Raw genomic sequence first — 16,038 nt, 5'->3', positions numbered from 1 at the left:
ATGATTTCCCATGTCTCTTTGGACCAAAGTACTTATAAGGCTCCATCTTTCAAAGCCTAGGCTCATTTGCTTATACACACAACATGAACTTATTAGAGCACCCATCATGTGCCTGGGCACACAGAAAGGAGCTCACAATCCAGTGGTAAAACAGCTCAGCAAATAGCTGATTAGCTTGTAGTGGAGGAGGGAAGGACACTAGGCATAAGCCCTACCCTACACAAGTTCAGCAGCCCTAGTCCAAAGGCTCGATTTTCTCTTCTCTCAAGTATGGGAACTGACAGGTGTTAAATACCCTTCAGAGTCTGGGGGTGGCAACCCACTGCCAGCCAGAGGTCGTGGCCATGAAGTCCTTTGCTTTATTTTTTTTTAACTACTGACAATTGTCACCAATGCCCCGATCCTGGTCCATCATCTCATATGCAAACACAGAACCCACCCTCCAAAGGGGAATGGGCAAATTGAATATGGCCAGAAACTTAACCCCAACAGTACTGAGCTTTGGGCTGTGGTTCCTCCCGACCTCCTCTTCTTCCCAGACTTGTTTATGAAGCACTTCAAATAGAAAGTGTTGGAAATAGGTTTGTAACCACTTAGTGTTGTCTGATTCTTTTTTTTTTTTTTTTGAGATAGGATCTCGCTCTGTTGCCCAGGCTGGAGTGCAGTGGTGTGATCTCAGCTCACTGCAACCTCTGCCTCCTGGGTTCAAGCGATTCTCTTGCCTCTGCCTCCCAAATAGCTGGGATTACAGGCGCACACCACCAGACCCAGCTAATTTTTGTACTTTTAGTAGAGATGGGGTTTCACCATGTTGGCCAGGCTGGTCTCAAACTCCTGACCCCGAGTGATCTGCCTGCCTTGGCTTCCCAAAGTGCTGGGATTACAGGCGTGAGCCACCATGCCCGGACAGTGTTGTCTGATTGTGGTAGCTCTATTTGACTTCCCCTAGTTGGGTGAGGAACAGGAGACCCATTGCCACCTGCTTCACACATGTGGTGCTTCCCCAGGTATCTGGACACATGAACTTTGTTGCTGGTTGGTTGCTTCTAGTAGGGCCCCGAGGGCTATTTTTACCACCATCTCTGCCCCACACCTACGAAACAGAAACCCAGAAGCCCCTAAAGTTAAATCTTCTAATGCAAAGAAGGCTGGAAATATTGTTTCTTTCCCGAGTACCCGCTGGATTTGACCCCTCCCAGCCTGGCAAGTGTTCTCCCAGAGGGAGTTTTACTGATTGAGATAACAGGTTTGTCTTTGCCCCCATGACAAAACTGGTACTCATGAGGCAATGAGCAGGGGAAGAGGCGGACAAGCCACATCAGCACAAGATTAATCTTCAACTGTGCCTACCTCTCCCTTTAACATCCTTCTACAAGTTTGTAGTTTTCTCCCTTGTTCCTTCCCACTCCGTCCCCATCCACGGAGCCCTCAAGTACCCCCTACCCTAAACAACCTGAAAAATTCATTTGTGGTAGAAAAAGTTCTGGATGGAGATAAGAAAACCTGGGTTCAAGTATTAGCTTTTCCACCTACTAGCCAAGTAATGTGGAACAAAATAATCTCACCTCTCTGAGCCTCAATTTCCCCTCTGTGAATAGGCATGGTAATCCCTGACCTGCTTACCTCGGAAAATTGCTATACAGATCCAAAGGATACTGGCTATGAAATTGCTTTATGAAGAAACAATCACAATGCACATGTGAAAGACTGAGTGAGTGACCCACATTTGAAGAGTGGTATTTTGAAAGAGAATAACTTGAGGAAGAAGCCATTAATGCAGCATTTTAAATACAGGGTAAGAATAAGATCTATGGTGGAGGCTTGGGCCACTTTGTCAACTTTCTTATTCACTTAATAAACCAATTATTAAACATCTACTAGGTGTTAGGCACTCTTATAGATACTGGGGATAAAAATCCCTGCCCTCATGGAGCTGACATTCTAAGAGCATGGCAGGGGCCTAAGAAAAACAGTCCCTGTCCCTCCAGCCTAAGAAACAGTCTAATGTCCAGTTCAGAGCCTCAGGGCTACAGAAAAGCCTTCAGTGATTTGATTTTTCCCTTTTGCACAAAATCTGTTTCAGCATTAATTTGACAATATGAACAATTTGCTGAGGCCCTTTGCAGATCCAAAGTAATGTATGGCATGTATTCAACAACAAGCATTTCATTCAACAAATTTCTTGCTTCTTTCTTTCTTTCTTTCTTTTTTTTTTTTTTGAGATGGAGTTTCACTTTTGTTGCCCAGGCTGGAGTGCAATGGCGTGATCTCGGCTTACCACAACCTCCACCTCTTGGGTTCAAGTGATTCTCCTGCCTCAGCCTCCCTAGTAGCTGGGATTACAGGCATGTGCCACCACATCCGGCTAATTTTGTGTTTTTAGTAGACACGGGGTTTCTCCATGTTGGTCAGGCTGCTCTCAAACTCCTGACCTTAGGTGATCCGCCTGCCTTGGCCTCCCAAAGTGCTGGGATTACAGGCATGAGCCACCACGCCTGGCCTTCATTCAACAAATGTTTATTGAGTACCTACTATGCGCTTATCACTCTGTAAATGTGGGGATAATGAATAGAAAAGGTATACAGAATTAAACAAGGTCGAGTTTCAGCCCTTAAAGAGCTCCCATACCAGAAAGAAATAATTACAAAGAGATCGGCCCCATGACACAAAGCGGGGGTTGCTCTAACAAATATTCTAACCCAGTAATGGGTGAAAATAGATGCCTAGTAAGTGAAATATTACAATTAGTGAGAAGTGCTTATGTGAGCTCTGAGGAGATACTTATATGGCCTAGGATATGGAGAAAGCTTCAATGATAAGGTGACATTTGTGTAGGACCTTGAAAGTAGAATAGATTTTTAGTAAATAAAAAGGGAGGTGAATCACCTACCAGAACGGTAAAAAAGTAAAAAAATGACAATTCCAAGAGGATAACTAAATGTTTGATAAATACATGAAAAGATACTCAACCTTTTAATCAGGGAAATGCCACACTGTCATCTGCTACCAGCATAGATAAAATGAAAAAGACAATACCAAGTATTACCAAGGATGCGAAGCAACTACTAGTGAGGGTACATATTGAACTAATCACTTTAGAAAACTGTCAACATCTACTAAAATGCAGATATGCATGCCTTATGACTTAGTTGTTCTACTCCTAAATATACATCCATATGTATATTTATGCATACATGTGTACAACATACATGCATTGTTGTACAAATGCATACATATGTACAACAAAAGACGTGTTTATAGCTGCACCATTCATTACAGTCAAACACTGGAAACAACACAAATGTCCGTGTCCATGTAGTACATTCCTTCAATGAAAAATATGCAGCAATCAAAATGTATGAACTACTGCTAGACACGACATGGATGACTCTCATAAACTTAATATTGAGGGAAAGAAGCCAGACACAAAAGATTACACAATGTTTGATTCCATATATAAAGCATAAAAATTGATACAATCTATGCTATTAGGATAAGGAGGATGGTTACTGTTGCAACAGAAGAGGTTGTAACTGTAAGTAGGCAGGAAGGCGGCTTCTAGGATGCTGGTAATGCTACATTTCTTGATATGTTTGCTGGGATATAGGGATTGATTAAATGGGAGTGTTCCATTTGTGAAAATTGAGTGAGCTTACATATCCACTTTTCTATTTTTTTTTTTTTTTTTTTTTTTTTTGAGACGGAGTCTTGCTCTGTCACCCAGGCTGGAGTGCAGTGGCCAGATCTCAGCTCACTGCAAGCTCCGCCTCCCGGGTTCACGCCATTCTCCGGCCTCAGCCTCCCGAGTAGCTGGGACTACAGGCGCCCGCCACCTCGCCCGGCTAGTTTTTTGTATTTTTTAGTAGAGACGGGGTTTCACCGTGTTAGCCAGGATGGTCTCGATCTCCTGACCTCGTGATCCGCCCGTCTCGGCCTCCCAAAGTGCTGGGATTACAGGCTTGAGCCACCACGCCCGGCCTGAGCCACCGCGCCCGGCCCATATCCACTTTTCTAAATAAAAGAGCTAGAAATAAAAAAGTAAGGAGCGAAAACAATCAAATGGGGAAATGTAAGTCTTTTCAGCAAATGGTACAAGAATAACAGGCTATCCATATGAACAAAATGAACCTCAACTGTTACCTTAAACCATATAGGAAAATTAATTTGAGATGGAACATAAGCCCAACATAAAAGCCCAGACATAAAATCTGAAGTCATAAAGCTTTGAGAGGAAAACATAGGAGCATATGACTTGGGAATAGGCAGATTTCTGTATTTTATTTTATTTTATGTTATTTTATGTTTAGTAGAGACAGTCTTGCTATGTTGCCCAGGGTGGTCTCAAACTCCTGGGCTCAGGTGATCCTCCCTCCTTGGCCTCCCAAATTTCTGGGATTACAGGTGTGAACCACCACACCTGGCCGAAGATTTCTTAAACAAGTCACACCCAAACAAGAAAAATTAAAAGACTAAATTAGACTTCTTTAAAATTTAAAATGTCTGCTCATCAGAAGACATTGTCAAGAAAATTACTATTGAGTTTGAGAGTTCTTTATATACAAATTATTTGTCTGATATATGGTTTGTAAATACTGTATTGTCTCCTCACATAATTTTACTCATGTATTTGTGTGCTCTATGTCACTTTCTATCCTGTATTTTATTTTATTTTATTTTATTATTATTATTTTTTTTGAGACGGAGTCTCGCTCTGTCGCCCAGGCTGGAGTGCAGTGGCCAGATCTCAGCTCATTGCAAGCTCCGCCTCCCGGGTTCACGCCATTCTCCGGCCTCAGCCTCCCGAGTAGCTGGGACTACAGGCGCCCACCACCTCGCCCGGCTAGTTTTTTGTATTTCTTAATAGAGACAGGGTTTCACCGTGTTAGCCAGGATGGTTTCGATCTCCTGACCTCGTGATCCGCCCGTCTCGGCCTCCCAAAGTGCTGGGATTACAGGCTTGAGCCACCGCGCCCGGCCTCTATCCTGTATTTTAATTTTTTTTGAGACAGAGTCTCGCTCTGTTGCCCAGGCTGGAGTGCACTGGTGCAATCTCTGCTCACCGCAAGCTCTGCTTCCTGGGTTCAAGCAATTCTCCTGCCTCAGATTCCCGAGTAGCTGGGATTACAGGCACCTGCCATCATGCCCAGCTAATTTTTGTATTTTCAGTAGAGACGGGGTTTCCCCATGTTGGTCAGGCTGGTCTTGAACTCCTGACCTCAGGTGATCTGCCCGCCTCGGCCTCCCAAAGTGCTGGGATTACAGGTGTGAGCCACCGCACCCAGCCCTTGTATTTTAATATTAAATATATTTCTTCTAAAATAGACAAACAATAGACTGAGAGAAAATTTTTGTAAAACATATCTGACAAAGGAATGGTATCAAGTATATGTACAACTCAATAATATAAAACAAACAACCCAATTTTAAAATGCACAAAATATTTGAACAGATGCTTCAAAAAAGATGTATGAATGGCGGGCCAATAAGGATATGAAAAAAAATACTTAACGTTATAAGTCATCAGGGAACTGCAAGTTAGAATCACTACACCCCACTAGAATGACTACATTTAGTTTTAAAAATGAAAATACTATGCATTAGTGAGGATGTGGAGTAACTAGAACACTTATGTATTGCTGGTGGGAGTGTGAAGTGGAACATCTTTTTAATTGGTTCTGGCAGTTTCTTACATAGTTAAACATACACCTTAACCTATGACCTGATGGTTCCAGCTCAAAAGAAAACAAATGCAAAAGAAATGAAAATATGTCCATTAAAAGACTTGCATATAAATGTTCTTAGCAGCTTTATTTTTAATAGGCCCAAACTAGAAACAACTCAAACGTCCATCAATTGGTGAATGGATAAACAAATACAATGGAATTGTATTCAGCACAACATGGATTAACCTCAAAAACATTATGCTGTGAAGGATCTCAGACTCAAAATGCTACCTACCTACTGTATAATTCCATTTATATGGAACACACACAACTAATACATAGTGGTTCTCTCTGTAGGATGAGGTGAGGGTGAATTTGACTGAGAAGGGGCATGAGAGAAGTTTCTGAGGATGATGGTAATGTTTAATACCTTGACAGGGGTTTGGGTTATATAGGTGTATGCATTTGTCAAAATTCAGCAAATATTCCCTTAAGATTGTGTATTTCAGGCTGGACGCGGTGGCTTATGCCTGTAAACCCAGCACTTTGGGAGGCCAAGGCAGGCAGATCACCTGAGGTCAGCAGTTCCAGACCAGCCTGGCCAACATGGCAAAAACCCATCTCTACTGAAAATACAAAAATTAGCCAGGCGTGGCAGCGTGCACCTGTAATCCCAGCTACTCAGGAGGTTGAGGGAGGAGAATTGCTTGAAACCGGAAGGTGGAGGTTGCAGTGAGCAGAGATAGTGCCACTGCACTCCAGCCTGGGCAACAGAGCAAAACTCGGTCTCAAAATAAATAAATAAATAAATAAATAAATAAATAAATAAATAAATTGTATTTCAGTGTATGTAAATTTTAGCTCAAAAGAAAACAAATGCAAAAAATGGAACGCTAGTTAACAATATACATACACTCTTCCTAAGCCAGCGCTCAGCAAGGAGAAGACTATGTTCAGTTCAAGGGCCAAGATCGTGAAGCCCAATGGCAAGAAGCCGGACGAGTTGGAATCCGGCATCTCCCAGGCTCTTCTGGAGCTGGAGATGAACTTGGACCTCAAGGCTCAGCTAAGGAAGCTGAATATTACTGCAGTCAAGGAAATTGAAGTTGGTGTTGGTTGGAAAGCTATCATAATCTTTGTTCCCGTTCCTCAGCTGAAATCTTTCCAGAAAATCCAAGTCTGGCTAGTACACGAATTGAAGAAAAAGTTCAATGGGAAGCATATTTTCTTTATCGCTCAGAGGAGAATTCTGCCTAAGCCAACTCAAAAAAGCTGTACAAAAAATAAGCAAAAGCATCCCAGGAGTTGTACTCTGACAGCTGTGCATGATGCCATCCTTGAGGACTTGGTCTTCCCAAGCGAAATTGTGGGCAAGAGAATCCGTGTGAAACTGGATGGCAGCCACCTCATAAAGGTTCACTGGGACAAAGCACAGCAGAACAATGTGGAACACAAGGCTGAAACCTTTTCTGGTGTCTATAAGAAGCTCATTGGCAAGGATGTTAATTTTGAATTCCCAGAGTTTCAATTGTAAACAAAAAATGATTAAATAAAATATATATTCACAGTAAAAAAAAATACATAAGTATTGGGGGAGGGATGTGTGCTGATATCTTCAACTTACTTTGAAATGTATAAAAAATAAGTGGCTGGATCAATGGAAAGGTGGATAGATGGACAGATATGTGATGAAGCAAATATGGGAATTTTTTTTTTTTTTTAATTGAGAAGGAGTCTTGCTCTGTCACCCAGGCTGGAGTGCAATGACACGATCTCGGCTCACTGCAACCTCCGCCTCCTAGGTTCAAGCAATTCTCCTGCCTCAGCCTCCCAAGAAGCTGGGATTACAGGCATGTGCCACCATGCTCTGCTAATTTTTGTATTTTTTAGTAGAGGAGGGGTTTCACCATCTTGGCCAGGCTGGTCTCGAATGCCTGACCTCAGATGATCTGCCCACTTCGGCCTCCCACGGTGCTGGGATTACAGGCGTAAGCCACCGCGCCCAGCCAGGAAATTGTTAATGGTAGAATCCAGTGGTGAGTATATGAGTGATCACTGTAAATTTCTTTTAATTTGTTGCAGAGGCAGAGGGAGCAGTTAAGAAAAAGAAGACCAAGTAGACTTGGGGACAGTGACGTGGGAGAGAGCTCTGGGAGACTTGGGCTTAAATCTCATTATGGGAGGTAGTCTAGGAACCAATTGGAGAGTTTAACAGTGTCAGGATAATTAGGGTCCCAAGGTGGCACAAGAGTTCGTACTTTACCCTCTCAACAGTGAAAAATCATCTTAGATTTTTAAGCTGTGTATGACATAATAGGAGGCAGTATGGCATGGAGAAATGTAGGCAGTTAGGAGCTAAGGAGACAAAGGTTCTGGTCCCATTCACAGTATGTCCTTGGGTGAGTCAATTAATATCTCTAGGTTTCAACAAAATGTACTCTTCTTCCTTTGTCCCCTCCTCCATCCAAAAAGAGGCCCTGGAAAAACTAAGTCTAATTAGGCACAGAAGGAACTTTGTAAATATATACCGAAGGAGAAAAATAAACTACCTCCTCCTTGTCCCTCCGCTCCACGCGACTCTCTTGCCCCTGCCCCTTGCCCCCTTGCCCGGATCCATTTGAATGATTTTTCTTGCCCTTTAACTGGCTTTCCTCATCTGCAGGATCAGCAAGTTGGACTTGAAACATGGCCCTTGGGACAGAGCATACTAGTTACTCTACTCCAGCTCAGCTACTGATGCCTGATTCTAGATTCAAGGCCCAGCAATGTTTCATTCTTCTAGCTCTTGCTGTCTAGAAACTTACTGTACAAGGGTCTTGGGGTTCCTCAGGCCCTAGGTCTGTGGCTGTCTTAGAGCCAGAGAAGTCACCCTTAAAGAGGTGGGCCAGGGTCTGAGAATGCAGGCACACAAAGTACATACACTGCTAGCCTTTCCTCAGCTATCCTGAGCCCCACCGTGCCCCATCCCCAGGTCTCCCCTCATCGTTCCCTCCTATGGCCTGTTTAGCAGTTAGTGTCTACCGAAGACCTGGTACCAGGGGAGTTATCTTTCTGGATGTATATAATGACTGGTCTTTTTATTTAGACTGTGACTTCTTAGAAGGCCAAATGAGTGGGAAATAGGCAAAAGGGTATTGTAAGGCCAGGATACTTCCTAAATTGAAAAAAAAAAAAATCCTGCCAAATGCAATACCCCAAAGCTTTTACTAAAAGAAACCTCTCCAGATGGTGAGGGACTCCAGATTTTATCATATCTCTGGCACTTCACTTTCCCCATGAAGTTTCTCACTGGCTATTCTCCTTTAACTGCCTGGCCCCGGCATGGGCACAGAACCTCGTGCTCCTTAGAACAGATAAGACTAAGCTGAGGCCGGGCGCAGCGACTCACGCCTGTAATCCCAGCATTTTGGGAGGCCGAGGCGGGCGGATCACGAGGTCAGGAGATCGAGACCATCCTGGCTAACATGGTGAAACCCCGTCTCTACTAAAAATACAAAAAATTAGCTGGGTGTGGTGGTGGTCACCTGTAGTCCCAGCCACTCAGGAGGTGGAAGCAGGAGAATGGTGTGAACCTGGGACGTGGAGCTTGCAGTGAGCTGAGATTGCACCACTGCACTCCAGTCTGGGAGACAGAGTGAAACTCTGTCTCAGGAAAGAAAAAGAAAAAAAGAAAAGACTAAGCTGAAACACTAAATAAGACATTAGTAAAGAGAAGGCGATAACAGAAGGCAAATGAACACTAATAGCATTACAGAGCTAGATAACCTGGCTTCAAAGATAAGGCCTGCTCTCTGGGGCTAGCAAGTCCTGGTGTATAATAGGTGCCGAATACATATTTGTTAAATAAATAAATAACTATCCACAGTGGAAATCACACACTTCCTGCCCTCAAGGAGCTTAAGTTCTAGTGGGGAGACGTGTCAAAAGGGGCATTTTAATATAATTGTATAAGTGCTGTAATAGAGAAGTATAATGGTTAAAATCACAGACTCTGAAGCCAGACTGCTATACTGTGAATCGTAGGTCCTTAGGAAAATTATTTAACTTTTTTCCTTGTCAATTTCCTCATTTATAAAATGATGTCCCTAGCTCATATATATGTCTGTATGTTGTATCACTTTCCACAATGATTTGAGGTAATTACAAGGAAAAGTGTAGATAATTTAGATGTAACGTTAAGTAAATCCCTTTCCCTCTTTAGGCTTCAGTTTTCCCATCTGTAAAATGAGGAGTTTGGACTTTGTAGAAGGTCCCTTCCAGCTCTGATGCACTATTTTAGATTTTGGAATTGGACCAATGCCAAAGAACATACCAGGTTTTCTTTTCTCTTTTCAATAAAAGCTATCTTCAAACTATCTTATTGCTAACATTTATTGAGCACCTACTACATGATGGGTGCTGTACTAGGTGCTTTCCATACTTTACTTCTAATCCTCACAACAAACCTAAAAGATAGGCCTCATCTCTATTGTTTCTCGATGAAGAAACCAGGGCTTTATTACATCAAGTAGCGACATCAATTTATTTATCTACATATTGAACACCTCCTTTGTATAAGGCATCATGTTAAATGCTAAGGATACAAAAGCAAATAATGCTGATTCTATGCCCAAGGTCAGTCTATCAGAAGAGATTGAGATGTAGCAAGGGCAAAGCCCATCTTTATACTGCATCGTAACCATGTACCCAAGACACCTCTGTTCCAGTCCTACAAGGGTTCCACTTTTCAGAATGGGGAAATTCTTAGCACAATATTTAGCACATAATCAGCTTTCAATAAATATCTCTTAAATTATTTTTTATTTTTTATTTTTATTTTTATTTTTTTGAGATGGAGTCTCACTCTGCCACCCAGGCTGGAGGTGCAGTGGTGCGATCTCGGCTCACTGCAAGCTCTGCCTCCCGGGTTCACGCCATTCTCCTGCCTCAGCCTCCTGAGTGGCTGTGACTACAGGCGCCCACCACCACGCCCAGCTAATTTTTTGGATTTTTTTAGTAGAGATGTGGTTTCACCATGTTACCGAGGATGATCTCGATCTCCTGACCTCGTGATCCGCCCGCCTCGGCCTCCCAAAGTGCTGGGATTACAGGCCTGAGCCACCGCGCCCGGCTGAAATTATTTTTTGAAATGAATTAATAAAAGGCTAAAATAGGCCGGGCGCGGTGGCTCAAGCCTGTAATCCCAGCACTTTGGGAGGCCGAGACGGGCGGATCACGAGGTCAGGAGATCGAGACCATCCTGGCGAACACGGTGAAACCCCGTCTCTACTAAAGAAATACAAAAAACTAGCCGGGCGAGGTGGCGGGCGCCTGTAGTCCCAGCTACTCTGGAGGCTGAGGCCGGAGAATGGCGTGAACCCGGGAGGCGGAGCTTGCAGTGAGCTGAGATCCGGCCACTGCACTCCAGCCTGGGCTACAGAGCGAGACTCCGTCTCAAAAAAATAAATAAATAAATAAATAAAAGGCTAAAATAATATTCATTAAATTTCTCCCTTGGATAGGGTCAAGAAACCAATACATCACACATTTTCTCTCACTTCAAGCTCTGCTGTTCTATACTACCCTCAGAGGGTTAAGTATTTTCTATCTCTTTCTTTTCCATAATGCTCCTGCTGCTTCCGTCATCTTTCCCCCTCTATGCCTGCTCTAATAATAGACAAACTATTAAGCAGACTGCTTCCTTGGCATTCAGGAAGCAGGCTCCATGCACATAGCCAATTGATTTGTTTTTAATGTACCTATTATTATGAATAGGCTTCTGGCTCAAGCTGAAATCCGGCTATGTCCAATATCCTTTACCCTCCATGCTTCCACTTTGGCCATCTAAAGGTGTTGACATTCGAATCCATTTCCCAGTAATGTGGGTTCCTATCAGTACTCTTCCTGATTACAGGTAACAAAACCAAAGCCTTCTCTGTCTTTGGACTTCTTTTGCCACTATCAGAGCATCCTGGCTCCTTCTCACAATCCATCCCACTTGGCTCTTGAATCCAAGGTGATGCTGTGTCATCAGAACTCTTAAGTTACTCTTATAAAGATGAATCAATAAAAGGAGTAAAGGATAGAAAGATTATGTACTCACCTTCTTGAGAATGCTCTCATCATCCCTTCTCAAGTAGTTAGAATGATTTAGGGACAGGGCAGGGAGATGATGTGAATGATCTAGTGAATTCCATTCCAGCCAGAAAATCCTATTGGAGAATAGGAGACGCCCAAAGCAAAGATGTGCCTTTTGCCTAAAATAGAGAACTTCAGGGATAGAAAGGACTTTCAGAGGTCATCTGGTCCATGGAATCCCAAGCACTAATCTGCATACCCATGACAGTCTGTGACATTTTCATCAGTGTGCTGACACCCACGAGAAAAATTGTTATCAACTGACATATCTTGAGAAAGGCTTTTCTGAGTAAAAGACTGTTCTTTCCACACTTTCTAGATTTTGATGTTAAAATATCATTTCAGTAATAACATGATAGTGAAGAAACATGTCTTTACATGCCAGAAAGTTGGCATTACGTTGGTCCCCAAAGTTTCTGGAGAAACTTTAGAGAAATTTTACTGATCTTTCAGATTGAAATTTTGGGGAAGCATTGTTTTGGTTTTCTGGTTTCCAAACCTGGCAGTGCATTAATATTACTAGGGGCCTTGTCCAAACTATGTATTCCTGGGTCTCACCCCAAGATATTCCAATTCAGCAAGGGTAGAGTAGGACCTAGTAGCTGGTGCTTTTAGAAAAGTCTCTAGGGGATTTTTATGTGCAACCAGGTTAGGGAACCACTGCTATGCTTTACCCTCTAAAGTGAATAATCAAGGGCATAAGTAATTGGAATGATTCCATTGCAGGCTCATTTCTGTTAGAGACAGAAGGAAAGCACATTCTGTAACCTGCAATATGAATGACAGACATCTGCTAGGGTTTTTCCAAGGTCCACAGTCAGACAAGTAAAATAATGTAAAGGGCTACAGAAACCATGCCTTACTTACTTGTGAGCATGAGCCAAGCTGATTAATCTACACATGGTAGTAGTATTCTCTAAAGATCTGTTGTTGATGATGTTTATTGATCAAGCATGAGTTAGAGATTTATAGAGGAAACTTCATGCATCTTAAGACACTAGCCCTATTTCTACAACTTTACTCTCAACCTTGTCTCATCTTTTATATACTTCTATCTCAAAATGTCTTCACCTAATTTAGTAGAGTTACATTCAATAAATGGCAGTTATAATTATTAGTAGTTTCTACTACAATGTAAGCTCCATGAGGACAAGAACCATTGTACGTCCCCAGTGCCTAATATAGTGAATGGTACACATAGTTGCTTGATAACTATTTGGGAAATGAATGGCTGAGTGGTATGAGAAAGGCAAGTGACATGCTTCCTCAGTTCAAGACTAACTCTGCTATCTGTTTTGTTTAACCTACTCTGGAGAGTCAAGAAAGGTATAGAATCTCAACTGGAAGATAGTTAAGGGAATGGTTGGTGAAGGCTGAGAGACCAGCAGGTGCCCATAAGTCATGAAATGGTGGCTAACCAGTGTGTTGTAGCATGGTATGAAAGGGAGAAAAGGATGGGAAGAAAATGACAGGGAGTAATGCTAGAGTGGTTGAATATGAGCCTATCAGAAACAGGCACAACGTCTTTTATGTTTGTGTTTAGTATACAGTACAGAGCCTGACACATAGAGGTTCTCAGTAAATGATGAATGAATGAATGAATGAATGAATGAATGAATGAATAAATGAACAAATGAGGTTGGTCCCAAAGCACAAAGGACCTTTCATGCCTGGCTGAGGAATTTAAACTTGAAAGTCAAATGGAGAATCATTGAAGATTTGTAAAGTAGAGGAGTGTCATGATTAAAATAGTATTTTAGAGTTATAATTGACAGGATTGTTTGGGGGCCGGGGGAAAGAGACAGGAGGCCACAGGCACTTCAGAACTAATTCAGCTCCTAATTCCCAATCTCCATTAACACTATACCATCCTTTCCTTTACTCAAGCAAAAAACGTCAGTTTCTTCCCTTTCTCTCATTACACAAATCTTTTCTGTCAACTCTACCATAACAATAATGGACAGAGATATCCCTTTGTCTCCATTTCCATAGTCAGTGCCCTATTTCAGATGATCAGCATTTTTTTATTTTTCTTTTTTTGAGACAGAGTCTTACTCTGTCATTCAGGCTGGGGTGCAGTGGCTTGATCTCGGCTCACTGCAACCTCTCCCTCCTGGGTTTAAGCCATTCTCCTGCCTCAGCCTCCACCATGCCCTGCTAGTTTTTGTATTTTTAGTAGAGACGGGGTTTCACCATGTTGGCCAGGCTGGTCTCGAACTCCTGACCTCAAGTGATCTACCCACCTCGGTCTCCCAAAGTGCTGGGATTATAGGCATGAGCCACTGTGCCCACTCCAGATCATCAACTTTTTTTTTTTTTTTTTTTTTTTTTTACTTAGTCTATTGGTTCATTTCCTTACATCTTGTCTTTCCATGCCATCATCTAAACCAGCAGTCGCCAACGTTTTTGGCATCAGGGACTGGTTTCGTGGGAGACAATTTTTCCACGAAAATTGTCCCAGGGGTTGAGGGGGATGGTTTCAGGATGAAACCATTCCACCTCAGATCATCAAGCATTAGTTAGATTCTCATAAGGAATGCGCAACGTAGATCCCTTGCATGTGTAATTCACAATAGGGTACGCACTCCTATGAGAATCTAATGCTGAGGCAGATCTGACAGGAGGCAGAGCTCAGGTGGTAATGCTTGCTTGCCTGCCGCTCACCTGGTTCCTAACAGGCCATGGACCTGGTATCAGTCTGTGGCCCGGGGGTTGGGGACCCCTGATCTAAACTATCACCACAATGTTCTTTCTAAGATGCAGTTCTGATGTTATTCTCCTACTCAAAAATCTTCAGTGGTGATCTTGCATTATATATCAATAATAAAGCCTTTACCTCTTAGCATGGCATTTAATAACTCTGCAAAGTAGTTTGTAGATAAACTGAGGCTCAGAAAGGGAAAACAAATTGCTTAGGATCATACAGGCATGCAGTGGTAGAACCAAGGTTAAAACCCTGGTCTCCTGATGCCAGTGATTTAGCCATTATAAAGCACCTTCTAAAGAGGGGAGAAATGGCAGGTATTGCATATGTTACTAGAATGGTGAAATGGCAGTTACATAATTCTGTCTTCTGGGTGGGGCACATACTTTGAAACTCACACAAATGAGCAAATATCCCTGTTCTACCTCTTACTAGCTTTGTAGACTTAAAACAAGTAACTTAGTCTCTTGGAGCCTGTTTCCTCATTTATAAAATGGGAACAAACCATCCCAATCTTATAGTAATGTTATGAAGATTATATAAGATCTCATATATAAAGGGCCTACCACAGTGCTAGATTCATAGGAGATTCTCAGTGAGGGTCATCACCCACCCATACTCCCATTCCAGTGATCTAAAAACCAGTTTAAATAGTAAGGGAAGTAGAATTAAGATAGTAGGAATCTAGATGGGTGCAAGATTCCAGGGTCTATTCCTAGTTCTGGGGTTGGAAATAACTATTTTTAGGGTCTCAATCAGGTTCTCTGCAAGTGGATACCAAACTAGTGCTCTCCTGGGGCAACAGGTGGTCATATGTATGGTGAGACCCCTGATCAAAAAGCAAACCTTAAGCCCTGGTACTTGTCACTTCTCATAGCTGAAGAATTATGGATTTTTATTAAAATGCAAATGTTTCCTAGGAGAGGCAGACGCCATACATATTAACTTTCTGGCCTGATTAGCCTTCACTTCCCTCTTTCTGTGAGTAGAGTCTATGGCTCTGTGCTTTGAGCTCAAGGCATGCTCTGATGTAGGGGACCACCTTCCCCCACCCTTGGCCTTTTAAAATCCTACTCAGCATTCCAGGCCTTGCTGGAACGGTGGCTCACACCTGTAATCCCAACACTTTGGGAGGCCGAAGCAGGTGGATCACTTGAGGTCAGGAGTTTGAGACCAGCCTGACCAACATGGTGAAACCCCGTCTCTACTAAAAATACAAAAATTAGCGGGCGTGGTGGAGCACGACTGTAATCCCAGCTACTTGGGAGGCTGAGGCAGAAGAATCGCTTGAACCGGGGAGCGGCGGTGGCAGTGAGTCGAGATCATGCCACTGCACTCCAGCCTGGGCTACAGAGCGAGACTCTGTCTCAAAAAGAAAAAAAATTTCCAAGCCCATCTTGAACATCACCTCCTCCAGAAGCCCACCGTGATAGTTCTGCCAGATCCTGCCTTCCTTCCTCTGTGATAGTTCAGCCAGATTCTGCCTTCCCTCCTTTGTCTCCTCCCAGGGAGCCTGAAATCTTAGAGTCCTTTGGTGAAACAGGGAGCATGAAG

The 16,038-nt window shown here is 42.8% G+C and overlaps 1 protein-coding gene across 1 annotated transcript; it reads left to right on the top strand.

The window, feature by feature from the left end:
• The first annotated feature begins 6,612 nt into the window (after positions 1 to 6,612).
• LOC105496941 (small ribosomal subunit protein eS7-like) lies at positions 6,613 to 7,316 on the top strand. Its single transcript, XM_071088975.1, has one exon. The coding sequence runs from the start codon at positions 6,613 to 6,615 to the stop codon at positions 7,195 to 7,197; it is 585 nt and encodes a 194-aa protein (XP_070945076.1). The 3' UTR covers positions 7,198 to 7,316.
• Positions 7,317 to 16,038: the final 8,722 nt, after the last annotated feature.

Source organism: Macaca nemestrina, chromosome X, assembly GCF_043159975.1.
Source record: "Macaca nemestrina isolate mMacNem1 chromosome X, mMacNem.hap1, whole genome shotgun sequence".
NCBI lineage: Eukaryota > Metazoa > Chordata > Mammalia > Primates > Cercopithecidae > Macaca > Macaca nemestrina.
This window is presented reverse-complemented; position numbering and strand designations above follow the sequence as displayed.